Below are 22,951 nucleotides of genomic sequence, written 5' to 3' on the forward strand. Positions count from 1 at the left end.
TCTGTAGCAGTAAATTCGTAGTTAATTCCGGTTTCCTCTTCCATGTTACCAAATGTTCTCATTCACATGTGTATGCAAATTCACATGTATAAATCTGCGCCTGTTGAATCCAGGCATAGAGGAGTCTTTTGCAGACATGTACTTTGCACTGCATTTTGACAAAATTGATAGATTAGCTCAGGAAGACTGACAGTTGAAATGCAGATGTTTTATTTTACCATAAATGTTTTCTGGAAAGAAAACCGTTGATTAGTATACTAGCATGCTAGCCTGGGATCAACAAACTATTCCAGACAGAAATGGTAGAATGAGAAGAAGTGGAGTCAGGGAGTTATGGTGCCCTCTCCCACCTGATACATAGTGGGGAAGGCATGAGAGAAATAGCTCCCCAAGTTCTGCCTTTCCAAGTGCAATGTACAAGTCAAGGCAATTCCCAAATGCTTGGAGGGCATTGGTTTTATTCATAGGGGCCTCCTCAAGTGGTCAGGTGTACAGTCGTAGTGGAATGACCTCCTCCGCTCTGCTCTGCAATTAAATTGGGGGGTCTTAAGTCTGGGATATGTCACAGAGAAGGAGAAAAAGCACACAGTAAAAGCCGTTGTGTGCCCTTAATGATATTATCATGTAGCCAAAGCACCTAGTGCTGCGAAGTTATCAGAGTACTTGATGCCTACCTAGTTGGCTTAGATCACAGTGAAGAAGAAAAATGCCCTAATCCACAAAGCCGCAAACCCCAGACAAATGTGAAAGACCACCAACATAGGGTTTTTAAGAGCTTTTCATTCCCCTTAAAAGCCTACTTCTCATTCCAAAAATCATCTCAGAAGAATTCAGCACAGCACTAGAATACTTCACTTTCAATGTGCTTCCTAAGCAAATGTTCATTTATGATCCCAGCTGTTTGTAATAAATTTGAACGCGTTACTGCTACAAAGTATGATCGTGTGTTTTAGAAGTGCTTCCCTTTTCTTAACGTTTATTTATTTAAGGAATTTCTTACCCACTTTTCATTATAAAATAATCCAAAAACAGGGAACAAGCATTAAACACAGTAAAATAATATGACATTGACAAAATAACAAGGAAGAACACTGACAGAGAAATGATAGTTTAATAGCTATCGGGCATCACCATGTTTATTTTTTGTCCTAATTAAATGGGCTTTCACTCTACTTCCATAGGAATTTACAAGAATGCAACCTGAGTTTTGAAATGTATCTGTGAATGGTTTGAGTGAGGAAGCCTGAGGCATATATGTGTTCCATTCTCTTGCTAGTCTGTTTCTTGATTTTGAAAGCAGGCACGTATGGTACAGGTTTGTATACACATTTAAGCCTGAACTGGAACACAATGGATATTGAAGCTGTTAACAGAACATTGAGATTCAAAAGCTTTAGTCAAAATGAAATGCCTTTCCTCTGCAAATATTTGAAATATGTGTCAGGTTTTTTTTTCCTAGTTGAAGTGGAACCTTATATTTTATAAAAGTCAATATAAACTGAGGCGTAATGGTGAATTTTCATCTACCCTGCTAGAAGGCTGTTCAACTCAATTGCAAAATGGGCATAGATTTATTTGATGTATGTTGAGGTTAGGTAACTCCAATCAATTATGAACCGATTGTGTATATTCCTTCCTCTACTAGTCACCGTTACAGTATTGCTACTTACAGGAGGCTGTGCAATGTGCAGTTGATTTCTATACACAGGAGAAAGAGTGAAATATGTAATTGTTCTTCCCTTTCATTTGGGAACTGTCCTGTCAGCAGTTTCCAGTAGCAAGATATGAGCTCGTTGTTTATACCTGGATGAAGTTTCAGTCAGCTACAATTAAACTTCTCACAAACTCTTTTAAAATATAGATATAGCTATAAATCTGATTTTTTTGTTTTTTCTTAATTTCAGCAAAACCATTTGAAAGTGGACAGTATCTGGACATCTATGGAATTACAAGAGACCAAGCTGGGGAATATGAATGCAGTGCTGAAAATGATGTCTCAGTCCCAGATGTGAAAAAAGTAAAAGTCACAGTAAACTGTAAGTCCTGTTTACCTTTCTTTCTTTTCTCTCTTTCTCTCTCTTTCTGTGTGTGTGTGTGTGTGTGTGTGTGTGTGTGTGTAACAAAAAAGCCATACAAATAAATATTGGAAATTAATGAAAAACATTGTGATGTATGACTCTTCTTTTCTACAAGGATGTGTCAAATGGCGGCTCTCAGTGATGAGAGCCATGTACAGACATTTAACTGGGGGAGAACAGCAGCATGGCAGCAGGCTCTGGCCACAACCTACCTGCCTTCTATAAGAGGGTTCATGTACCAGCAGAAGCTTGCTAGAGATAGTGGGACAGCCAGGGCTAGACCTCAGGGCATAGTCCTGGAGCCCCTGTGTCCAGAGGACTTCCAAATGAGGCCCTGAACTCCCTCTCATCTACACCAAGCAGGATATTGCAGTATGAAAGCAGTATATAAAAGGCAGGAGCCACACTATGGCTTTATAGCGGTATTAAAGTGCACTGACAACTGTTGAGGACCTTTGACACATACCGCTTCCATACCATTATATCCCGCTTGGTGTGGCTCCTGCATTTTATATACCGCTTTCATACTGCAATATCCTGCTTGGTGTAGATGAGCCCTCCCACTCCTTCTAGTCTGGCTAGCGTGGCCCCAGCACTAGCAAAAGGAACCACCATGACAGTCAGCCGGGTGAGCCTGAAAACCCCATGGCGTGCCATTTTAAAAGTAAAAGACTGCCCCTTTGCCACTCCTGTGTCTTCATTGGCTGTGGCACCCCACAAAGGCAGTGTTTGATTGGTTGAGATCACTGCCACTATCTTTAAGATGGCACAATGGGCGAGAAAGGGGGAGCTGCTGCTGTCATTGCCAGGTTGGGGGGGGGGTTAAGAAAAAGGAGGACTGGCTGGTGGCAGTGGCAGATGGGAGCTGGTGGCAGTGGGGGTGCAGGCAATGCCAGCAGATAGGTGGCAGGGAAGCAACTTGCTTGGGGCTCCCTCAAACCTAACTGTACCCCTTGCTAGAGATGTTATAATGACTGCCTGCCACCATGATTCTTCTGCTATCCTCTGAGCATTCATTATATCCAGTTGAATGTCTAGAAGGGGTTTATGTTTTGGGTCTTATTCACTAGGCCAGAAGTTTCATTCTATCTGCTGATCAGAAGAGCTGACATTTCGCACCCTATTCGTTTCTGTGCCTGAAAAAGGACCTGAGGCCTGAGCACATGGTCCCAGGCAGGTCATAAGACAAGGTGAACTATCTGGGACCATGTAGTTCAGCCAGTCTCAGACCCTGAAACTTCCGGCACTCATTATATCATCAGTAATAGGGACTTGGTTTGAATCCAGGGCCAGCATCAAAGATTGGTGTGGTTGGGCACCTGCCAAGGGCCGAGACCCCAACAGGGGCCCACTGACCAGATCCACTTGGAGTTGTTCTTCCTCTTCAGCCCTGCCACCTGCTTGTTCACCTGCCTCTTTCTCTCTCTCTCTGGCCCAGACAAGGGTGGTGGTGAGAAGGAAGAGCAATAGATGCCACTGCCCAATTGTTCACTGGCTCTCTGCTTGTCAAGCTAGCAAATCATAGCTATGATAGGGAAGGTGGATGAAGGGCAATAGCAGGTGATGACAATGGCAGTGAGATGGTAGACTCACTGAGGGAGGGGACCCATGGGAGAGCCCTCAACTACCTGGGCTTTAATCGCTACATGTTAAGGTTAGCGCTGAATCAAAACCTCTCCCAATGCAACTTTGCTAGTTTTTAATGGTGTGGAGAGAGGGCGAGTGAGGTTTTGGTAGGACGGGTAAAGTTTACTACATGCCATGGTGACCATCATTTCCCATCCACATGCATGCAATGCCCCTAATATGATGGTATGTTTTTCAGGTGACTGTCTTTTCTTATAGCAAAGACAGAATAATGCTACATGATGAACATAGCATTATATTCCAGTGGCATTGAAGTGGGAAAATGGCAGCCACCACCCTGGAAGGAAGGCTGTTTCCACTGAATCTGGCAACAACAGCAAAATTAGAAAGAAAGCCCAAAAGAAACAGGGATGCTTGCTTCTTATCTCCCTTTCACTTGCCACAATTTGTGCCAAAAAGTCACATTCTGCTCACCTCTAGTTGAAATACTGTCCTAAGTTATTCTGTGCTGAATTTTTGTGAGGTCTTACTTTTGCCATGAGGTTATGAAATTTTTCATGAATGGAAAAAATAACCGTTCCACTGGTTCATGTGTCTCCTGTCATAGTTCCTCTGATTGCCTTTTACTTTGAGAGGAGGCTTCTTCTCCTTCCTAAAGGTAACCAGGCTGTTACTCTGTGCCTTGCTCTACTTTGCTGGTAGTCTCAGTGCCTGCAAACACTGCAAAACAAGTCCAGCTCTTGCTGTGCATAATTACGTATGATTAATTGGGGAAGAATGTGAATGAAAATGCTCATTTGGTTTGAAAGTCATGTGCAGTGGATGTGCAAAAGTATGTGCTGGAGTATGTCATCCATTTGTCCATTTCTGCCTCAAACAGTCAAGTAAGTATGACTGGATTAGGGGCAAGGGAGCATCAGCCCAGTTCCCTCAGCAATGTGGTCCTATTTTATCTTTACCCCAGCATCGACCCCCTCGTGAACAGTTTTGCACCCTTCTTCAATGGGATATCTACAAGAGCTGGAAATGAAGGAAATGTTCACGAAACTTGCCCTCCAGTTTTATCTTGGCACTAGCCCATAATGGCTCTCATCCAAAGCTTCATGTGCATTTATATGCAAAGATAGGGGACACTTTTAGGCCAGTGACATCCAGCTATAGCTTTCTTTCTCTACCTGTTCAGAAGTAACCCTTAGCCAGTGCTGCACTTTGGTCATGAGGTTAAAGAGATTAAGAGTATAATCGTATGTGTATTTAGACTGCAAAAATTCTATAACTCCGAGCATGCCCATTGCCCCATCAGGAAGGCTGGCTGGGGAATGCTGGGAGTTGTAGGACTTCTGACTAAACATGCATAGGCTTCTGCACCTAAAATACATCTCCATGGGTTTATTCCACAACATTCCTATGACATGCAAAGGCCTGCCACTTCATGGGGATGAACTGCACAATAAACCACAACCATTTGTTGTGATTTAAACATTGCACTGGTGCCAAAGGATGAACTCATAGAAAGGTGCCTCCACAGCACCAGGGAAATGTTTAAATGGTACCCGATTTCAGCTAGAGTGTTGGAGTGGAAGGATGTGTGTGTACATGACCCTGGGGGTCTAAAGGAGATAATATCAGTAAAAGGACCTAGACCTGCCCCAACTCAAGGGCAGAGCCGATTTTGTAAATCACTATAAATTGTAATACTATAATGAAATGTATGTAATTTAAAGAATAAATAAAATCATAGACTATAAGAGAAGCTTATCTCTGTTCACTGATCTAATAAGTTCCTTTGTTCCCACAAACCAGTTGTGTTGTCCAGTGTGATCCTTGTGTGATCCTCTCCCCTTTCCTCATTGCTTGATTCCTCTGGCTTTCCTGTGCTAGCATAGATAGTTATGCTACTGCACATATGTGTGCACACACATACACAGCACTTTTATAGGATTAGATTGTGAATCTTGTCAAAGATTGCTGTCTTCTTATTCACACATCAATTACTGTGGAGAAATGGTCACTAATGTGGTGTACGGACTCCTGAAGTTCATGTAAAATGGTTCATAGAGGCTATACTTCGTATTCATTTCATGCACGGTTAGCATCTTTTTTTATATAAAATGAAATCACCAGTTTTAGGGGAACCGTTCCAATCCATTTACTTTGTCTCACAGAAAGCACACCCGGGTTCTACAGGACAAGGTCAACCAATTGCAGTGGGCAACCTGACCCAAAGACACTGGGGTAACCAGGATCAGAGGGAAAGTAATCCCCCTACCCCATATGAACCCCCTTTATTAGTGAGTGGCTGCCCATTAGCACTGTGTGGAAATGTGAAGAAACACATTGCACCACCTGGGAGTCCTTGCAAAGTATGGTCTTTTCCTCTAATTTGTGTCACAATGATGGGCATTCTACTAGCTATTCATACTGTTCGTTTTAGACATGAACAGCAGAGATATTACACCTGTAATTCCATGAAAACAAAGCAAAAACATTATTTGTGTGCTGCCTCTGATTTTTGGATTCTGGGGGGAGTGGGGAGGGGACAACAACAGGATGTGGATTTTACTTCTTGCTCTACCTGTGGCTTTCTTGGAGGCACCAGTAAAGCTAGGATATAGACTGTATAAAAGAACCTTGCAGGCCACATCTGGCTCATGGGCTAGAAGTTCCCCACCCTGATAGAGATGTCTAGACTAGATGGATCCTTGGTCTGATCTCTCAAGACAATGCTTATCTTCCATGTTATAAATATTTTTGACGAATTACATACTTCTCTCCTTGCTGTGCTCTCCAGGACATACTTGCTTATGAATTCGTAGCATACAAGTTACCATTCCACTTTTCTTTTCTCCAAGGTGGAGACTAAAGTGCTTTCCTTTAAAGACTACTATATTATCTCTTGTCCTGCTTTCATAGGCAGCGTCACCTTCCATTTTGATACAAGTTACTTGAAACTCCCGGGCTCTTCAATTCGAAGGTCTAAGCTGTGAGTAATATGCTTTCAACATCATTCTTTAAAGAAGAAAAAACAATAAATAACAATCCCAAGATGGACATGATTTTAAAAAAGAAGAAGTGAAGAATGTTCTTAAAAGGCTTTTTTCAAGAGGCAGCTCATTTTACATCTTCTTCGTCTGTCTCTACCCATTAGCTCCTCACCTAGCCTTACTGAGCAAAATGCAGAAATACTGTCAACATCTGTTCTACTACAAGCATTTATTTATTCTGACTAGGCAGAAGAATAACATTCAGCAGCATTCCAAGCTAAAGCTTACTTTGATTAGGGAAGCATATGCTCCCTATAGTTATCTGGGTTATCTGATTTCCACTGGACATTGAATGTAACGTTATGCATGGCTCATAGTGCTGATTTACTAAAGCAGTGTTTTTCAACCTGGTGCCCTCCAGATGTTTTAAACTTCAACTCCCATCATGGCCAGACAGTATGTCAGATGGTCAGGAATGCTAGGAGTTGTACTCCAAAATGTATGGAGGTCATCACGTTGGGGAAGCTGATCTATCTCCAATATCAGGACGGAAGTGCCATAAATTGAATGCTGCAACAATAACATACAACCCTCTCCTGCCCATAACCCTCTCTGCATGTGAAAACCTAGCAATTCAAGGAGAATGGTACATTGTCCCTCAAATGCTGATTTTCCATGTGCAGAGATTTTTTACTAGGGAGAACATTCAAATATGTAACACCTCCTCCTAAATTCAAATTCTATCACTTGGGAAACTGCAGCTAAATATATAAATTAGCCCTGAGGTATAGATTGTTGCCCTATCTCTCCATCCCTTCCTAAGTTGATAACTCCGTTTACTAATCCATTCAAAGCAGCTGAGCAGCCCCAAGAAAAGCAACAAATTGTTACTACTGACCTGTACTGAGTTCTAAAAATCTATGGCCTATTCTCACTAAGCTATTGCTGGGTTTTTGGATTGGATCTGAGTTTTGCACATAAAACTAACTATAAAAATTAACCCAGAGTGTTCTATTTACTTGGAGAGCTTATCTCACCACTAGCAATAGATAGTCAGTGAGGATTCTTTGGGTCTAGCTGGTTTCTTGGCTACAGCCTGCTGCTGGAATGGGAAAATTAGAGCTCTTCTTGGATTATTCAGAGCTGTGTCTATGTAATGTAGCTCTATGGGAGATGGCACAGCCTGGCTAACTAATAGAATCAGCTGGTTCTCAGGACATGGCAGCCCGCCGTGGCTTAATTTACCTACAGAGGTGATGGTGTTGTGCTAGGCACCTGCAGATGCCATATTTGCATGGTGCCCAGGGGTGCCCGGATTGCAGGGGCTTGTCATGTTTTACTGCTTTTTTTAAAGGGTTATTTGAGTTTTATGTAATCCTCAACCAACCTCTCTGCTTAGGGATGCCTTGCAAAAATGGTGCCCCAAATGGTGCGACAGCCCCCGCAGGTAAATTAAGCTGTCGTATTGTGCAAAAAGGGTCAATATGTGTATACAGAGTTGCTAATAATAGTATAGTGTCTCAGTATTCTGTTTGTTTCTGTTTCTCTTATTAATGCACAGATGATAGGGAATGATTTATTCTAGAACATGTCCCACTGGCGAGGTTCCCAGTGCCATCTTGGGTAGCTGGACCTTTGGTTGGATAGAGGAAGGTGATTTTTATTCTTGTGTAAATTCTGTTAATATGAATTTCCACGTGTTTAGTGTTCATGGTAGACACATTGATCCCAAACCTCCTGAGGAGTCCAAGCTTCCATAATCATTTGGTATTCTGTTGAATCAGTTTCTTTAATAAGCTCGATCTTCCTCTCTCTCTCTCTCTCTCTCTCTCTCTCTCGATTGCATGCTATTGTTCCAAATTAATTCCTAAGGGTTTAAATACACAGCATCCCAGAATTTAGATCTGTTCAACCATTTGCTAGAGCAGAGGGTGACCTTAGAGAAATACATTTGAGTATTTCCCCCCTCTCTGCACTGAAATAAAAACTCACCTCTTCTAGAAAACTGATCAAACATATACTGGTGCCTTCCATCCATTTTTCAATTTTGCTTCTTTTAGTCATATTGGAAAGCAAAATCTCATATAATATAGCAGTAGAGTCTCATAACAGAACAGCGTATAGTATGTTCAGGTCTTGCACTTAAATCACAGTATATTGCTACTTGTATACCTCTGGTTCTCTGACACTGGAGAGTAAACTTTATTGCTTTGTCTGCTAGATGAAAAGAAGATTTTGAGTAAACTGCTGTATTAATAAGGAGAGAGTGTCCAACTGGGAGAAAGATCATAGTCACTTGGTCCTTTGATGTGGAAATTGTGAATCATTTACCACTCAGCTGCTTTTGGACATATTGAACAGGATTCTGATTTCGTCCACATTGCTGTAAATCTGGAGTAACAGTCCAGAAATCAATGACATTACATCAGATTTATGGCAGCGTAGCAAAGTGCAATTTGTCCTAATGGCCTTGGATCTACAATTGTAATTAAAATGGCTGTAAATATTGATAGATGGCTGAAGATGGACATACAAGCCATGATTCACCGAGGAGGAAGCTTTAACCCACAGCAACTCCTGCAGGAGAGGCTTTGCAATCTCTGTATCATGCAAATCAGCATATGCTTGGCAAGAGAGTTTCACTCATCAGGGTGGAGCAACCATTACACCCACCAGATGTGCATTTAGCAGAACAGCTGCAGGCAGGAAAGCAGCTCAGAGTCAGAGAAATGATGTGTGGGTGTGTCTGCATGTTAATTTTCATTGAATGTGTGTATGTTCATGTTTGAAAACAAATTCCTATAATGCCCCTAATCTACTTTGTTGTTTTCGGTGTGTCTAATTCTGAAAATCATATTGCTAAAACTCTGGAGTGTATTTTTACCCGCTTTTTTCAGCCTATTTACCAACTCAACTCATTGTTTCTATACATGCCGAAGAATAGATTGATTTATACAAGTTTTTACAAGGCTCTTCATTCACTTCAAAATTAAAATAAGAAACTACACTTGAATTGTAATCTGAGCTGTCTCCATGGATGGTGAAGTGTTGAATGCTTGAGGTGGGGACCTATAGAACTTCCTGGTTCTGTGCCTATGAGATCTCCACTCAGGCTGGATGCAGTACCTGGTGGTGCCTTGATATGACATCATGCAAAGACATTGTAGGGTTGCAGGCAGACCTAGAAGTGTTGAAGAAAGTTGGGATAGAACAGGGGGAAGTAGCCCCCTTGGCTAACTGAGACATGCCCAAGCCTGTTCTCCAATGGAAGACGTTAGGGGAAGAGAGCACATTGCATGCAGTAATTTCCCTCTCCCTCTCTCTCTCTCTGTGTGTGTGTGTGTGTGTGTGTGTGTGTGTGTGTGTGTGTATGTCCGTCCTGTATAGAGCACTATAGCATAGGATGACTGGATCCTGCCCAGGAGGAGAGGCAGACACATGTTCTCTCCTGTGAAGGATTGTGGAGGAAACACTGAGCCTGGATGTGCATGATTCTCTTGGGTTCCAGGAAGAGAGGCTGGCCAGGAGTATGGTCAGCATACTTTTGGGTCATTCCATCAATAGGAACTCCCTGTAGCCCCGTTCCTTCCAATTTTTTAATGCCCAGTAGTCTGCATGTAGGGCACCCAATTTATCAATAGTGAGGGATATGCCATGCCAACAATGCCCATTTGTTATGATTCCCTCTAAAAGTTCCATGAAAGGGTGTCCTCACAGAGATGCAGTTGATAATTTCCTGCTGATAGAATGTTTTTGCTATTTACTGCTCTACACAATATACTGCGAACGTTAATTCCGAGAAGCTATGCTGCATAAACACAAGGCATATTTTTGAACGTTGGAGATTCATTTCATCTAGCAAACAGCTGCTTAGTCTTCCAAATATATGCAAGAAAAATTATCCACTTTAAATTACTTTTCAAATTTGAAGTTTTGTGGTTGGATTGCTTTCAACGAGACATAAACAACAAGGTTTCTGTCTGCCCTTGTAGCATAAATACTACTACTACTGTTCCATTTTCCCTCTTTGCACTGTTTTTATTGCAGAAATTATGTTTTCTTCATAAATATATGTCTCATCTGCCCCTACTAGTGACCTTAGAAAACATAATGTATGTGAGTTGCGTACATGTGTTCTGAGAAGAAAATGTAATTAGTTCTAGAGGCAATGTGAATGTGTTAGTTTTCATGTAAGAAGACAGTTCCAGATTGAGTTAAAATAGACAAGTTTTAAACTAATTTTATTTTACCTGTGATTTTTTTATTAATATTTTAAAATTATATTTTATAAGACAAATGCTGATTTATAGAAGATAATCTTGACCCGTGTTTGGAACTCTAGAGCCATATATTAATGAGATTTGATTATGGCAGGATCTGCACTACTGCTTTATAACAGTATTGAAGTGCACTCACAACTACTGGGGCCCATGACACATTCCGTATACCATTTTAAAACAGCTTTCAAAGTGTTATATCCTGCTTGGTGTAGATCTGTGTCATCAGAAAACTGGCTGGTGTTTACATGCAGCATCTTTCCTAAGTCTGCTAGTTTGTAAATGAAAAATGCTTTAAAAATTAAAATGAAAAAGTGATACTAAATTCTGCCATTCCTAGATACAGAGAGATCATTCTGAGAAATATAACTATGTGATAAATACCCAAAGAATCATGTTGATGCTAATATATGTAACACATTGCTGAGAATAGTTTGTGTGAGTTCTGCACTTGCATATTTTGCTGGAAAGTGTGGTTTTTATAAGCAAAATCCATAATTAGGATGTCTTCAGTGTAGACCACTCTGGAACCAACAGTAACTCTTCCTTATATTACCTGTCCTAAGGATCTATTTTGCAACGCTAACCAAATTGCTTTTGTTTAGTTCAATGCTAGTTTTCAGCAAGCTACAAAGAGCCAGTTCATGCATAGAAGCTACATGGATCTACAAGAAATGTTTTGGTGCACCAGCTGCAGCAAAATCAGGAAATGTGTACAAATGTTCATTAACACTCTTTTTATTATTTATTATTATTATTTACAATATTTATATACCACTCCATATTTAAAATAGATTCTGGAGCGGTCAACATTGGGTTTAAATAGTAAAAATATAAAAAGATTAAAACAGCATATTAAAATTGTTCAATTTTAAAATTTAAAACAAAATACCAATAAAAATGGTGACCGATCAGTTGAGGGTTAGGGTTCCTGGAAAGAGCTGTTTTCAGGTGCTAGAAACAACACTGCCTGACTTCCAGGGCTAGGGAGTTCCAAAGAGAAGGGGCTAGCACACTAAAGGCTCCTCTCCTGGAAGATTCCAGGCAGGTCATAGGTCCATGTGGACCCACCAGGAGCATGCCCTCCAATGACCTCAGCGATTGGGCAGGTTGGTAAGGAAGAAGGCGCTCTCTTAGATATCCTGGCCCCAAGCTGTTTAGAGCTTTGTACACTAGTGCCAGAACCTTAAACCTGGCCTGATAGCCAGTGGTCAGTGCAGTTCCCTCAGCGAAGGAGTTACATGCTGAAAAGGGGCAGTTCCCAACAACTCTTTTTAAACCTCAAAGTTCACGATGATTCAAATTTAAAATTGGAAAAATCTTTAAATCGGGATGAAACAAACTTAAGACTGGAAAAAATAGAAACTGAGAGAAATCTACATTGACTGTTTTGTGCATATCTACTTAGGAGCACCAACAACTCTTGCCATTTTTAAGCTGAGTGGAATTATTTTAGAGATATGGCAAGCAGACTATGCAGCATATATACTCATTAATGGAAGGGAGCAACAAAATAGGGTCACCAATAATAACACACAACTCCAACAAAGGAAGTGAGGCAGGTGGCTACTAGGAGGAGGGCTTTCTCCGCTGTGGCACCCCGGTTGTGGAACGAGCTCCCCAGAGAGGTCCGCCTGGCACCTACACTGTACTGCTTTCGTCGCCAGCTGAAGACCTTTTTATTCACTCAGTATTTTAACACTTAATTTTAACTTAAATTTATACTGTTTTAACTCTGTATTTTAATCTTATATCAATTTTGCTGTGTGGTTTTATCCTGGTTGCGCTTTTTATACTGTATTTCGTAATTGTGTTTTTAACCTGTTGGGTGTTTTATTGTGGTTTTAATTTTCGTGAACCGCCCAGAGAGCTTCGGCTATTGGGTGGTATAAAAATGTAATAAATAAATAAATAAATAAATAAATAAATAAATAAATAAAACAAGCCCAACTCCTACCAACACACACACACACACACACACACACGTCTTCAACTGGGCAGGAAATACTGTCAGAAAGGGGGCAAACCGATGTTCTGTGACGGAGGATTCCAACACCAGGATACAGAAAAGCTTTAGAAGCAAACATTCACTTTGATTACCACAAAGTGAGGTGTGTGTGTGTGTTGTTGTTGTTGTTGAATTTTTTCCCTGCATATGCCTCCCCCACAGGGATGTGTGGTGGAACCCGAAACCACGGGTCCCTGTGGTTCGCTGAGTGGTGGTCACAGACTCTCAAGACACAATTTCTCTCTCTTTAGAAGGTTTATTACGAGCAGCCTGCAGTGCTGCAAGGTGACAGTCCCAGAAGACCTGAGGAACTGCCCGACAATTTCAGGAAAGGCTAACATATTTATAGGATCAGTTTCCCTTAGATACAATGGCAGAACTTTCTCACCAATCATAATACAGCTCTGCAAATGCAACAACCAATGAGAAGCAAAGCATTTAGGCATGTACAGAGTTTGAGCATTTCTCTGACTAAAATACCATACATATATGGGTATTGCAATAGTTACAGGAAATACATCTCTATCTGTTTCGTTTTTTTTTCGTTATCTTGCTTTGCAGACATCTTACTCCACCTTCCCACTGCTGGTGTTGACACCGTCCTGTGACATGGCATTTATGCATGTGCAAAGTGCAGATAATTCCAAGACTAGAAAACCAATACGTAGATGGGTATTGTAATCTTGGAACATCTGTTCCTTGGTGGTTACTACTCTTCCTGTCCTCGCTGAGAGGCTCACACTCTGACTAATGTGTCAGCACTTCTTGTTGGTTGAGCAAGTGTTGCTCAATATATCTTCAGCTACAGTTTGCATCAAATTGATATAGAACTTAATTTCTAATAGAAAGGGCTTACATTGAAACAGGGTGGGCACAGACAAAACAGCCCATTCACACATTTCCTCGACAGATGAGATCTGAGACATGCATGTTTTCACATCCAGAAGAACTCTAGTTTTAATTTATTTGAAGGACATGGTACATCTTAGTATTATTACATTGTGGGGGTGGAGGATTTAGGGAAAAGCAGTTTACCACATGGACAGTTATGGGGAAAAGTCACCCTATGGTGACTTTACCATAGCCTTAGTATCACAGAATATAGTTAGAACTCTTTCAACCGAACAACATGTTTGGGTTTATTCTTTTCTTGGATACTTTAGCTTTTTGCAGAGCAGCTTTAACTTATTAGCATTTCTTAGAAGTCTATGTTACTGTTGCTATGGCAGTTTGCATATTATTAGCCATAATGCTCATTTAACTTTGAATTCAGACATACTGTACCAGTTGCTTGAACTTAATTATATCTGTCCCCTTAAACCCAATGTGGAAGAAATTAGAGAAGGGTGGTATTTGTTGTGGCTTTTGCTGTCAAGACATAGCATTCTTGTTTTAATCTTTTGGAAGGTATGTTGCTGTAGAACTGTTTAGGGTTGTTGTTTTTACATTAAAGACACCAACTTGGACTTATAGAATAAATTGTAGTCCAACACTGACAACTTTAAAACACACACAATTGTCAATTGAAGCTCCGTAAAGTGAAGCTCCCTTTTACAGCTTTATCTAATGAACGCAAAGAATTGTGGGACAGCTATTGGTTGAACTATAAAATAATTGTACACTTCTTAATGTAAGTGAAAGTCAAATATGGGATGCATGCAGATTCAGCTCTACCACTTGTACATCATTCAATTGTCACCCTGCTATAGATTTGCAATATTTGTTTGTTTCTTCCACTTTTAGAATACCCAATAACTGAATTTAACTGGGCTGTAGACAGGCTACTGGACACAATTGACTGTTTCTGTCTGATTCCCAGCTATTTCAAGCTGCATGAAAATATCCATCATGTTGTTAGCCACAGATTCGGGCAATAATTTCAGTTGTGCTGGCTCATGGGTATACCTTCAATAGACCTTGTCCAGTGTTAGGGAAATACTGATTTGCTAATTACCATGTATACACAAGAATTTACCCAAGAATATACACAAATGTCATTGTGTGCCCTACAAGGTATAACAGCATAAAAGAGATATAGCGTGATGGGATTGTAATGATTTGACACAAGGGGTAGATCTGACCTACGTTTAAATTGTGAAGACTTACAGTGCAAGCTTATTCATGTTTGCTGAGGCATAAGCCCACTAAGTTCAGTGAGACTAATAAATGTGCATAGGATGTGCATAAGATTATTAGGGAGAGAGGGAGAGACCCACTGAAATAATAGAACTTACTTTTGATGAAGCTTTTCCTGTTGTGACACCCCGGTTGTGGAATGCTCTCCCCTTGGAGGCCCAAGTAGCGCTGATGCTGGCTTCATTTTAGTACCAAGTTAAAACATGGCTTTTTATCAAGCCTTTGCGGGCTGAAGCTGCACATTGTTTTATACTGTTTGATTTTATCTCTACGCCACCCTGAGATCCCAATAATATTGGGTGGGATACAAATGATTTAATAAATAAACAATACGTGGGGATCATCGGATGAGCATTTTATCACACACTCGTTACTGCCCACTCATGGTTTTTCACGCATCCTTTAGATGATGCCATGCACCTCCCACTCCTTCCACTCATTTCTCCGTCGCAGAAAAAGACCTGAAAAATCTGACTTTTTTTGTTGAAGGGAAACTTGCCACCATTTCCTGCTGTGTGCAGGAAAAGCAGTGCAATAAAAACACACACTGAATGGGCCACATGGTCATTGATGCTTCCTCTTTCTCTCCCCATGTAAAGAGATTGTTGCTATTGTGGGACAGCAGCAGGAGGCCATAGCGATGGTAGGGAAACATGAAAAAAAAACCTGCCATCTGATGAAACTCACTGTAGATGAATGCAGATATTGTCACTTATTCCTACAATTAATCTGCATAACAGTTCTGACAAAGATATTTTGCAACCAACAACTGATGTGATTTTCCTTCTTTTGCAATTAAGAGATGATGAAAAGAACGTCTGCTAGAAAGATACTCTGGAGTGCAACTGTCAATAAACGCAACTGTAACTCTCAGACTAGTAGTCAGGGATGAGTTGTGAGAATACTCCATTCACGTGAACATTTTTACGTGCATATAAATTATGAGAATTGTTCTATCAAATTGAATTAGAATGGTTGAAATTCTCATGGGAGAAATTTTCAGCGCAGCACTACAAAATACCAAACATAATAAAGTGTATGTGTGGTTTGTATACATCCTTAAAATCAACATATTTAAAATACAATAAAACTGAAGAAGTTTGTTTATGTAATATTAAGATTCTTCCCTTGCCACATTTTGCAGCTGCCCCTTAGTTCTGTACTCCCATGGATGCAAAAACACACACCACACAACTCTGTTTATGATATCATTGAATCCAGGCTGCATAAACCAAGAATCCAGCTGATCAGAACTAACTTTCTGATGGTCCAATATTGCATGTAAGCACTTTGGGTGGGAAACAGTAAAAAGGATATACTTTTAAAAAAAAACACTTCATCATTCCATTATACATATTTCTGTCCAAACTCTGTTGTGTTATCATGCGGAGTATGTCATTTTATGACAACATTCTGTCAAAATGAGCTGTCTTCCATTTCTATTGAGATCATGAGATGATCAGTTGCATACGCTGAGTAGGACACGGATGCAGCTTGGCTCTTGCTCAGAGCTAAGAAGCTGCGGATGGCATCACACGGGTGTTGTCACAGAGAACGTATAGCTTTTCATTCAAGTGGCAAGCTGTACAAGTCGATCAGAATGCCAGCAAACACATAATGTTTCCTCTGCTCTAGGGGAGGAATAGACAGATTTTTCAGCTTGAGTTCCAGGCAGTCGCACTGAATAATTATTGGGATTTTGAAAATCTGTTCAAAGGGATTATTTTAATTGCCTTCATCCACTGTTATGTTTCAAACAGAAAACATCAATGAATTTCTGACCCATGCAATGAAAAAAAGAATACTTCCCAAATGGTTATGAAATACAGATTGGAGTAATCATTACCCCTAGGCTTTTCGGCTCTCTGTTATTTCTTTGATGGCTAACTCCGACAACTTGCTCTAGAGTTCCTTTTCCTTTACTAGATGGTCTGTCAAGAATTGCAGGTGGTTTCACAGGCAAGCAGTCCTTTGCTTTGAGCTTATATCAGACATTTGAAATGTCCAAACATCTAGGCAATACCCAATCGTTTTCCTCCCAGAACAATCAGTGCAGCACAGAGATTTTTTAAAAGCCAAGAAATCAAGTTAAAAAAAAAGGAGACCCCCTTTTCCCCTTTACTGGACACCTGAACAGTTAATATACTATATCAGCAAACACATATCAGCTGGGGATTAAATTGATCTTCCTCTTGGAATGTAGGCATGTCCATAGCAACACTTGTAGCAATAATAGGGAAAATGCAAAAGGATTGGGCTATTTTTGGTCCTGTAATCTATAAGGCATGAACACGCTGGACCTAGCTGCAGGCTCTTGACTCAAGCAAAGGCAGCATTCCAATGCACTTCGAAAATGAGCATAGCTCAAATGTATTGACTAAAGACACAGTGCAAAACACCAAAGCATTTTGCTAACAAACTGCATCTCAATTCTCTGCTCTAAGGACTCTGTCCCACTGTTTTTGCTAATGATTTATTATTGTTGTTGTTGTTGTTATTGTTGTTGTTGTTGTTATTATTTATATACCACCCCATAGTTGAAGCTCTCTGGGCAGTTTACAAAGATCTGTTTACAACTTAACCCCCGGTCCATTTTAATAGAAATAATGAAGTACTGTGGCCCCACTAATACCTTTATTTGTTTTTTGCATATGCAGCAAGACATTATGTCAATACTATGTCATACATATGTCCGACTCTGCACATATTATACACTGCAATTGCTGGGCGCTTTCCTTCACTGTTGATAATGGAGATGAGAAATGATGCCCCATTTCATCAGACCTATTTGGGCATCCTTCCCTTACACAGTTGACACTGAGTGGGGGAGAGCACAGAGCTGTGCCCACTGACCCCACCTCCTGCTATCTACACATTGAAGTGGTGGGTAAGAACTCAGTGGGGGATTCTGGTTTTTGTGAAGAGAAGAGCATAAGAATGTAAGAGCCCTGCTGGATCAGACCAAGGGTCCATCTAGTCCAGCGTGCTGGTCATACAGTGGCCAAACAGCTGTTGACAAGGAACCCACAAACAGGATATGAGTGCAACAATTCCCCCAGCAATCGGTATACAAAGGCTTACTGCCTCTGCTAATGGATGTAGCATAGATGCATCAGGACTAGTAGCCACTGATAGCCTTCTCCTCCAGGATTGTGTCTGGCCCCCCTTTTAAAGCCATCCCAACTGGTGGCCATCATCTGCTCACAGTTTCCTCACTGTGCAAATTATAGTAATTCCTTCTAAATGTGTGCCAATGCATATAAATTAGAATATGCAAATTGTACGCAAATCTCTTTTGTCTTTATTCGTAAGTGCACACTTTTTGTTACCATGATATATAAGCTCTCTGCAGATTATGCACATGTGTGACCACCCCCCTTTTAAAGCATTTCCTTCCCTGAATTTCTGCTACATAACCTCTAGTTGGCACTGTGGTATATCGGAATATTACAAATTCACTAGAGGAAAATTGCACTTTTTTCACTTTCACAATTAAATGCCACATTTTCCCTGCTTTAAGAAAACTTGCCAAAAGTGCTGATTAGACACAGATGTGAAACTGGAGGGTCACCATATCATATAAAGAACCTGTAAACAACCATGAGCAGGAAGTGACAAGCACATGATAAATCATTTAAATAGAAAAATCCATAAATTTATTTATTTATTTACAATATTTATATAACGCTTCCCATTCAAAATTTCAGAGCTGTGTACAAGATAAAATTCAATAAAAACAGAATAAAACACCTTAAAATAGATTTTTAAAAGCAAAATGAAAGGTGAACTGTTAACCATGGCTGGTCATTAAGGAGAGGCTTCCTTGAACAATGATGGTTTCAGGAGGCGCTAAAAGGAATATGAAGTTGGCGCCTGCCTGACCTCCAGAGGTAGGGAATTCCATAGGAGGGGGGCACCACACTGAAGGCTCTTCCCCTGGTGGACTCCAATCAGAGGATGGGTCTATGTGGAACCACCAGGAGCATGCCCTCAGATGACCTCAGTGTCATCTGAGATGACACTGAGAGGCCCTTGTATAAAGCAAATAAGTGTGGTGCTTGGTGTTGTAGCTAAATCTATGAGACGTTGGAAATATCAAATCCCCAGCGTTACATGTGTTGCTATCACCAGCGCAAGGATTCTGGTTGCACTGCCACATTTTCAGTTGAGAAACAAGATGATGGCTACATATGGAATACGCAGTTCTGAGCACAATGTTGTAATAATGACAATGACAACTGGACTGTGTTCTGATGAGGGGACCAAGATAAGGGATTTCAAAGCCAAGCCCTAGTTGAAAGAGCTGGATATGTTTAGCCTGGAGAAGAAGAGATGAAGGGGAAACAAGATAGCTGATTTCAAATATCTGAAGAGCTGTTACACAGAAGATGGAGCAGATATGTTCCCAGTTGCTCCAGTAGGACTAGTAGAAATTGCAGGCAAGCAGAGTCCAAGTAAACATTAGGAGAAACTACCTAACAGTATGAGCTGTTTGATAATGGAAAGAAATGCCCAGAAGATAGTGGGAACTCCTTTCAGGAGGTATTCAAGTACAAACTATATGGTAATTTGTCAAGGACACTGTAGTTTAGAGGTAGGCAACTTTTTTGGACTCATGGGCACTCTTGCCATTTGGGGCGGGGGGCGGGGCGAGGAGCAAAGTTGTATTTGTCCCATGGTAATTTGGGCCCATGTGCTCTGGTTTTCAGGATTCCCACTTTTTTTAACCCCATATCTTTCCAGGAGTGTAGTTGCATCTTGCATTGTAGATCCAGCATTATGCAGTCATTGGACTGGATAACCTCAAAGGACCCCTCCAACTCTATTATTCTCTATATTCAGAAGGGTTGTCATAAAATCCTTATTGGTCTGTACCACTGAATGCAGCTGGGGTCATTGCAGGAATGAGTGCTTTCCCTATGTGAAAGAAAAAAAAATATAAACTGAAAATGCTTCTGTACACATGGAAAATTAGTATCAAAGAGACAGCTAGTCTAGGACCATTCTTCCGGATGTGTTAGGTTTTTACAAGCAAGGAGGATCATTCAAAGCTATGCTATCCCACTTTATTTTGATATGACTGTACCATGTATTTTTCTAGACATGGAGTTCGGTTTCCACCGAAAAGTATTGCATCAGTAGCAAGTGCAACGGGCATCTTTATATCTATTCTACATTGGTGGTGCTTCTGCCTATTCCGTTTTCCCCTGCTGGCCCCAGGCCTAATCAAAAGAAGGAAACAGAAATTCTTATACTTTAGAAGGGGAAGAAAATTGCTATGGATTTATTAAACATTGCCCATTATCTCTGTTTGTAGCCTTGGTTTTGCATGATAGTTTCCAGTTAGTGAATCTAGATTTTATACCAGTCTGCAAAAATCTCATTTCTGTAATTGTTGCATTTGCTTGAAAAATATATGAGAGCTCGCATAACGACATTTTTTTTTAAAAAAAAAAAATCTGTTTACCAATCATTAGCCTAATATACTTCGATCTGTTTCTGTCTGTCTGTAGCTTACTGTAAAAAGCATTTTGTAAACTTAATTTATTTTTAATGTGGAGCAGTCAGTTCTGCACTTTTCATGGCCACTATCCCCTTTATGAAACCCATATGCAGATCAGCCATACCGCACAGTCTTGGAGAACAGTGGTTTTTCAATTAAAAAAAAACCCCTGTCAGTAAAGCTGATTCACTAACAAGAAAGATGTCATGCTGTGACAGCTGCTGCCTTCACAACCCAAGACAATCTGTTCTGTGCTAACACTGACTTAACCCTCCCATTTATTATGTGGTAGTAATGAGCAGTGTCCTCAGCAATATCATCTGACCGGACGTATTTAGCTGCTTTATTATGTATACATGCTCTACAAAATCAAAAGAAAGCAAAAGGATGTTGCTTTTCGGCAAAACCAGTTTGTTAATTGTGTCACTTGGGAATCGAGGCTAACTAAACTGTCCTAATCCAGATATCGCCCATAATTTGAACAGTTTTTAATCATATTAATTGCTATGGAGAAAGCAGTCAGATTAAGGCTGCAGTCTTATGTAACCTTACCTAGGGGGTATGAACCCTTACCTCCTTTGTACCCTTACCTCCATTGGACACAGTAGGATCGAGAGGTGACTCTTGTGCAAGCCAAAGGGTTTTACCCAACTTGATGCAAGATTCTTGCATGAGAAAAGAGAACTAAAACACAGAAGTTAGCGCAATCACTTGTGCAAGGTCTTGCACAACAGAAAGACCAGTTGAACCTGTACTTAGGAACTAACTCTTAAGCCAGACTTCAGCAATATGAATCTCTCTAGATATTTTGGCCTGCAACTCCTATCAACCACAGCTAGTATGGTCAGGAATGATGGAATTTGAGGCCAAAACATCTGGAGGGGCCCAGATTGGGGAAAGCTGTTTTAAATTAAATTCTTGGATTAGCAGGCTGTACGTTTATTTGCTCTATTCCCTATGCTGATATTTACCAGTTTCACTGGAATAAAATATGGTTGGTGATTAAAGTATGTACTCATTCTCTGTGGCTCTGTCACTACTCAGACCGATTTTTGACATAATAACATCAGTAATTTGCAAGTAATACCTACTTGTTATTTTTGGATGGTGAGCATTTTTTCTGAAGGTACCAGTATGTGGTGAGATCCAAGGTTTACTACATCTTGCAAAATCTTAAGCTATCTGTGGAACTGCAGCATGTGGTAAATCTCAGGTCTCACCTCATGAGGAAACTTTCAGAAAAATGATTGCTTTATGAAAATGACTGGGAAAAGCCACTCCGTAATGAATTTACTGCAAGGAAATTGAATATGATAATCAGCCCCAAATCTTTGCTATATTTTAATGCCACAATTGTATCAAAAAACTTGACTTTATGTTTATTTTGTATAACATAAATTATATTTACATTATATTTATATAGGCTTTCAAAATGTCATGTGAGAGCTTTGGCTATTGGGCGGTATAAAAATGCAATAAATAACTAAATAACTGCTAAAATGTGTTTTTTGATACATCATCAACAACAACAATTTATTACAGTCATATTATCGTTCGCTAGCATTGCACATTGTATTTCTATTTAGAGGACTGTAGGTTTAGAAGCTGGACACAGGTCATCATTATAGATGAACAAGTATTGTCTATGGTTCGATGAATATGTTTTCTCCCATTAAGGTACATGTTGCAAGGTCTTTTTCTACATTTTCTATATTACTAGACCAGTGCCATCTTTTCTTTTTCTTTTCTTTTTTGCAATAAATCAACAAAACCCATCACATCTTGAGCCAAGTGGCCTGAAGGGGGTAAAAAGGTTGATCCCAAGGAAATTGGGGCATATGAAATAATAATATAATCTAAACCCCAAATCACCCTAGTGATATGGATATGTCCCCCCCCCCCCAGCTTCCTACAAAGCCCTGGCATAAATTCGTAAATTAATGCACCTAGATTCATTGTCTAGATTGGTTGCAGTATTGAGCTAATATCCCCATTTTAGTGCAAAGATGTCACGTGGCAAAGATCTCCTGTCATAGCATCCCCCTCTCCCCAGACTGCAGGCAAAGGACCACCTGCCCAAATGCTTCTTCCATGCAAAATGCTTCTCTCAGGATGTTAAAGAGCAGCATGTGAGAGAGAACAGTACCTTAGTACCCTCTCGTTAATATAGTAATTTTCCACTGGCAGGTTTGTTTTAACATGGAGAAGCATTTGAATGCATGATCCCCCTGTTTGCAGTCTGAACTGGTAACAGATCTTTCCACCACATGATTTCTCTTCACCATTTGAGCTTTCCAGTTCTGGATTTCCATATCAAGTGAAATATTGTAATGGTGGTAATTAACATTTGCAAGATAACAAATTAACTTCAATGCCTA

At 40.3% G+C, this 22,951-nt stretch overlaps 1 protein-coding gene across 2 annotated transcripts in view; it reads left to right on the forward strand.

Moving 5' to 3' along the window:
• The window catches only part of NEGR1 (neuronal growth regulator 1), a 585,000-nt gene that overhangs the window by 405,593 nt on the left and 156,456 nt on the right, over positions 1-22,951 (forward strand). For both annotated transcript variants that reach the window (XM_063137453.1, XM_063137460.1), the window contains exon 4: positions 1,905-2,036. In XM_063137453.1, coding sequence (XP_062993523.1) covers positions 1,905-2,036 — 132 coding nt within the window. The remainder of the gene's footprint in view (positions 1-1,904; positions 2,037-22,951) is intronic.

The sequence above is a fragment of the Elgaria multicarinata genome, chromosome 1 (genome assembly GCF_023053635.1).
Source record: "Elgaria multicarinata webbii isolate HBS135686 ecotype San Diego chromosome 1, rElgMul1.1.pri, whole genome shotgun sequence".
In the NCBI taxonomy this organism is placed as follows: Eukaryota; Metazoa; Chordata; class Lepidosauria; order Squamata; family Anguidae; genus Elgaria; species Elgaria multicarinata.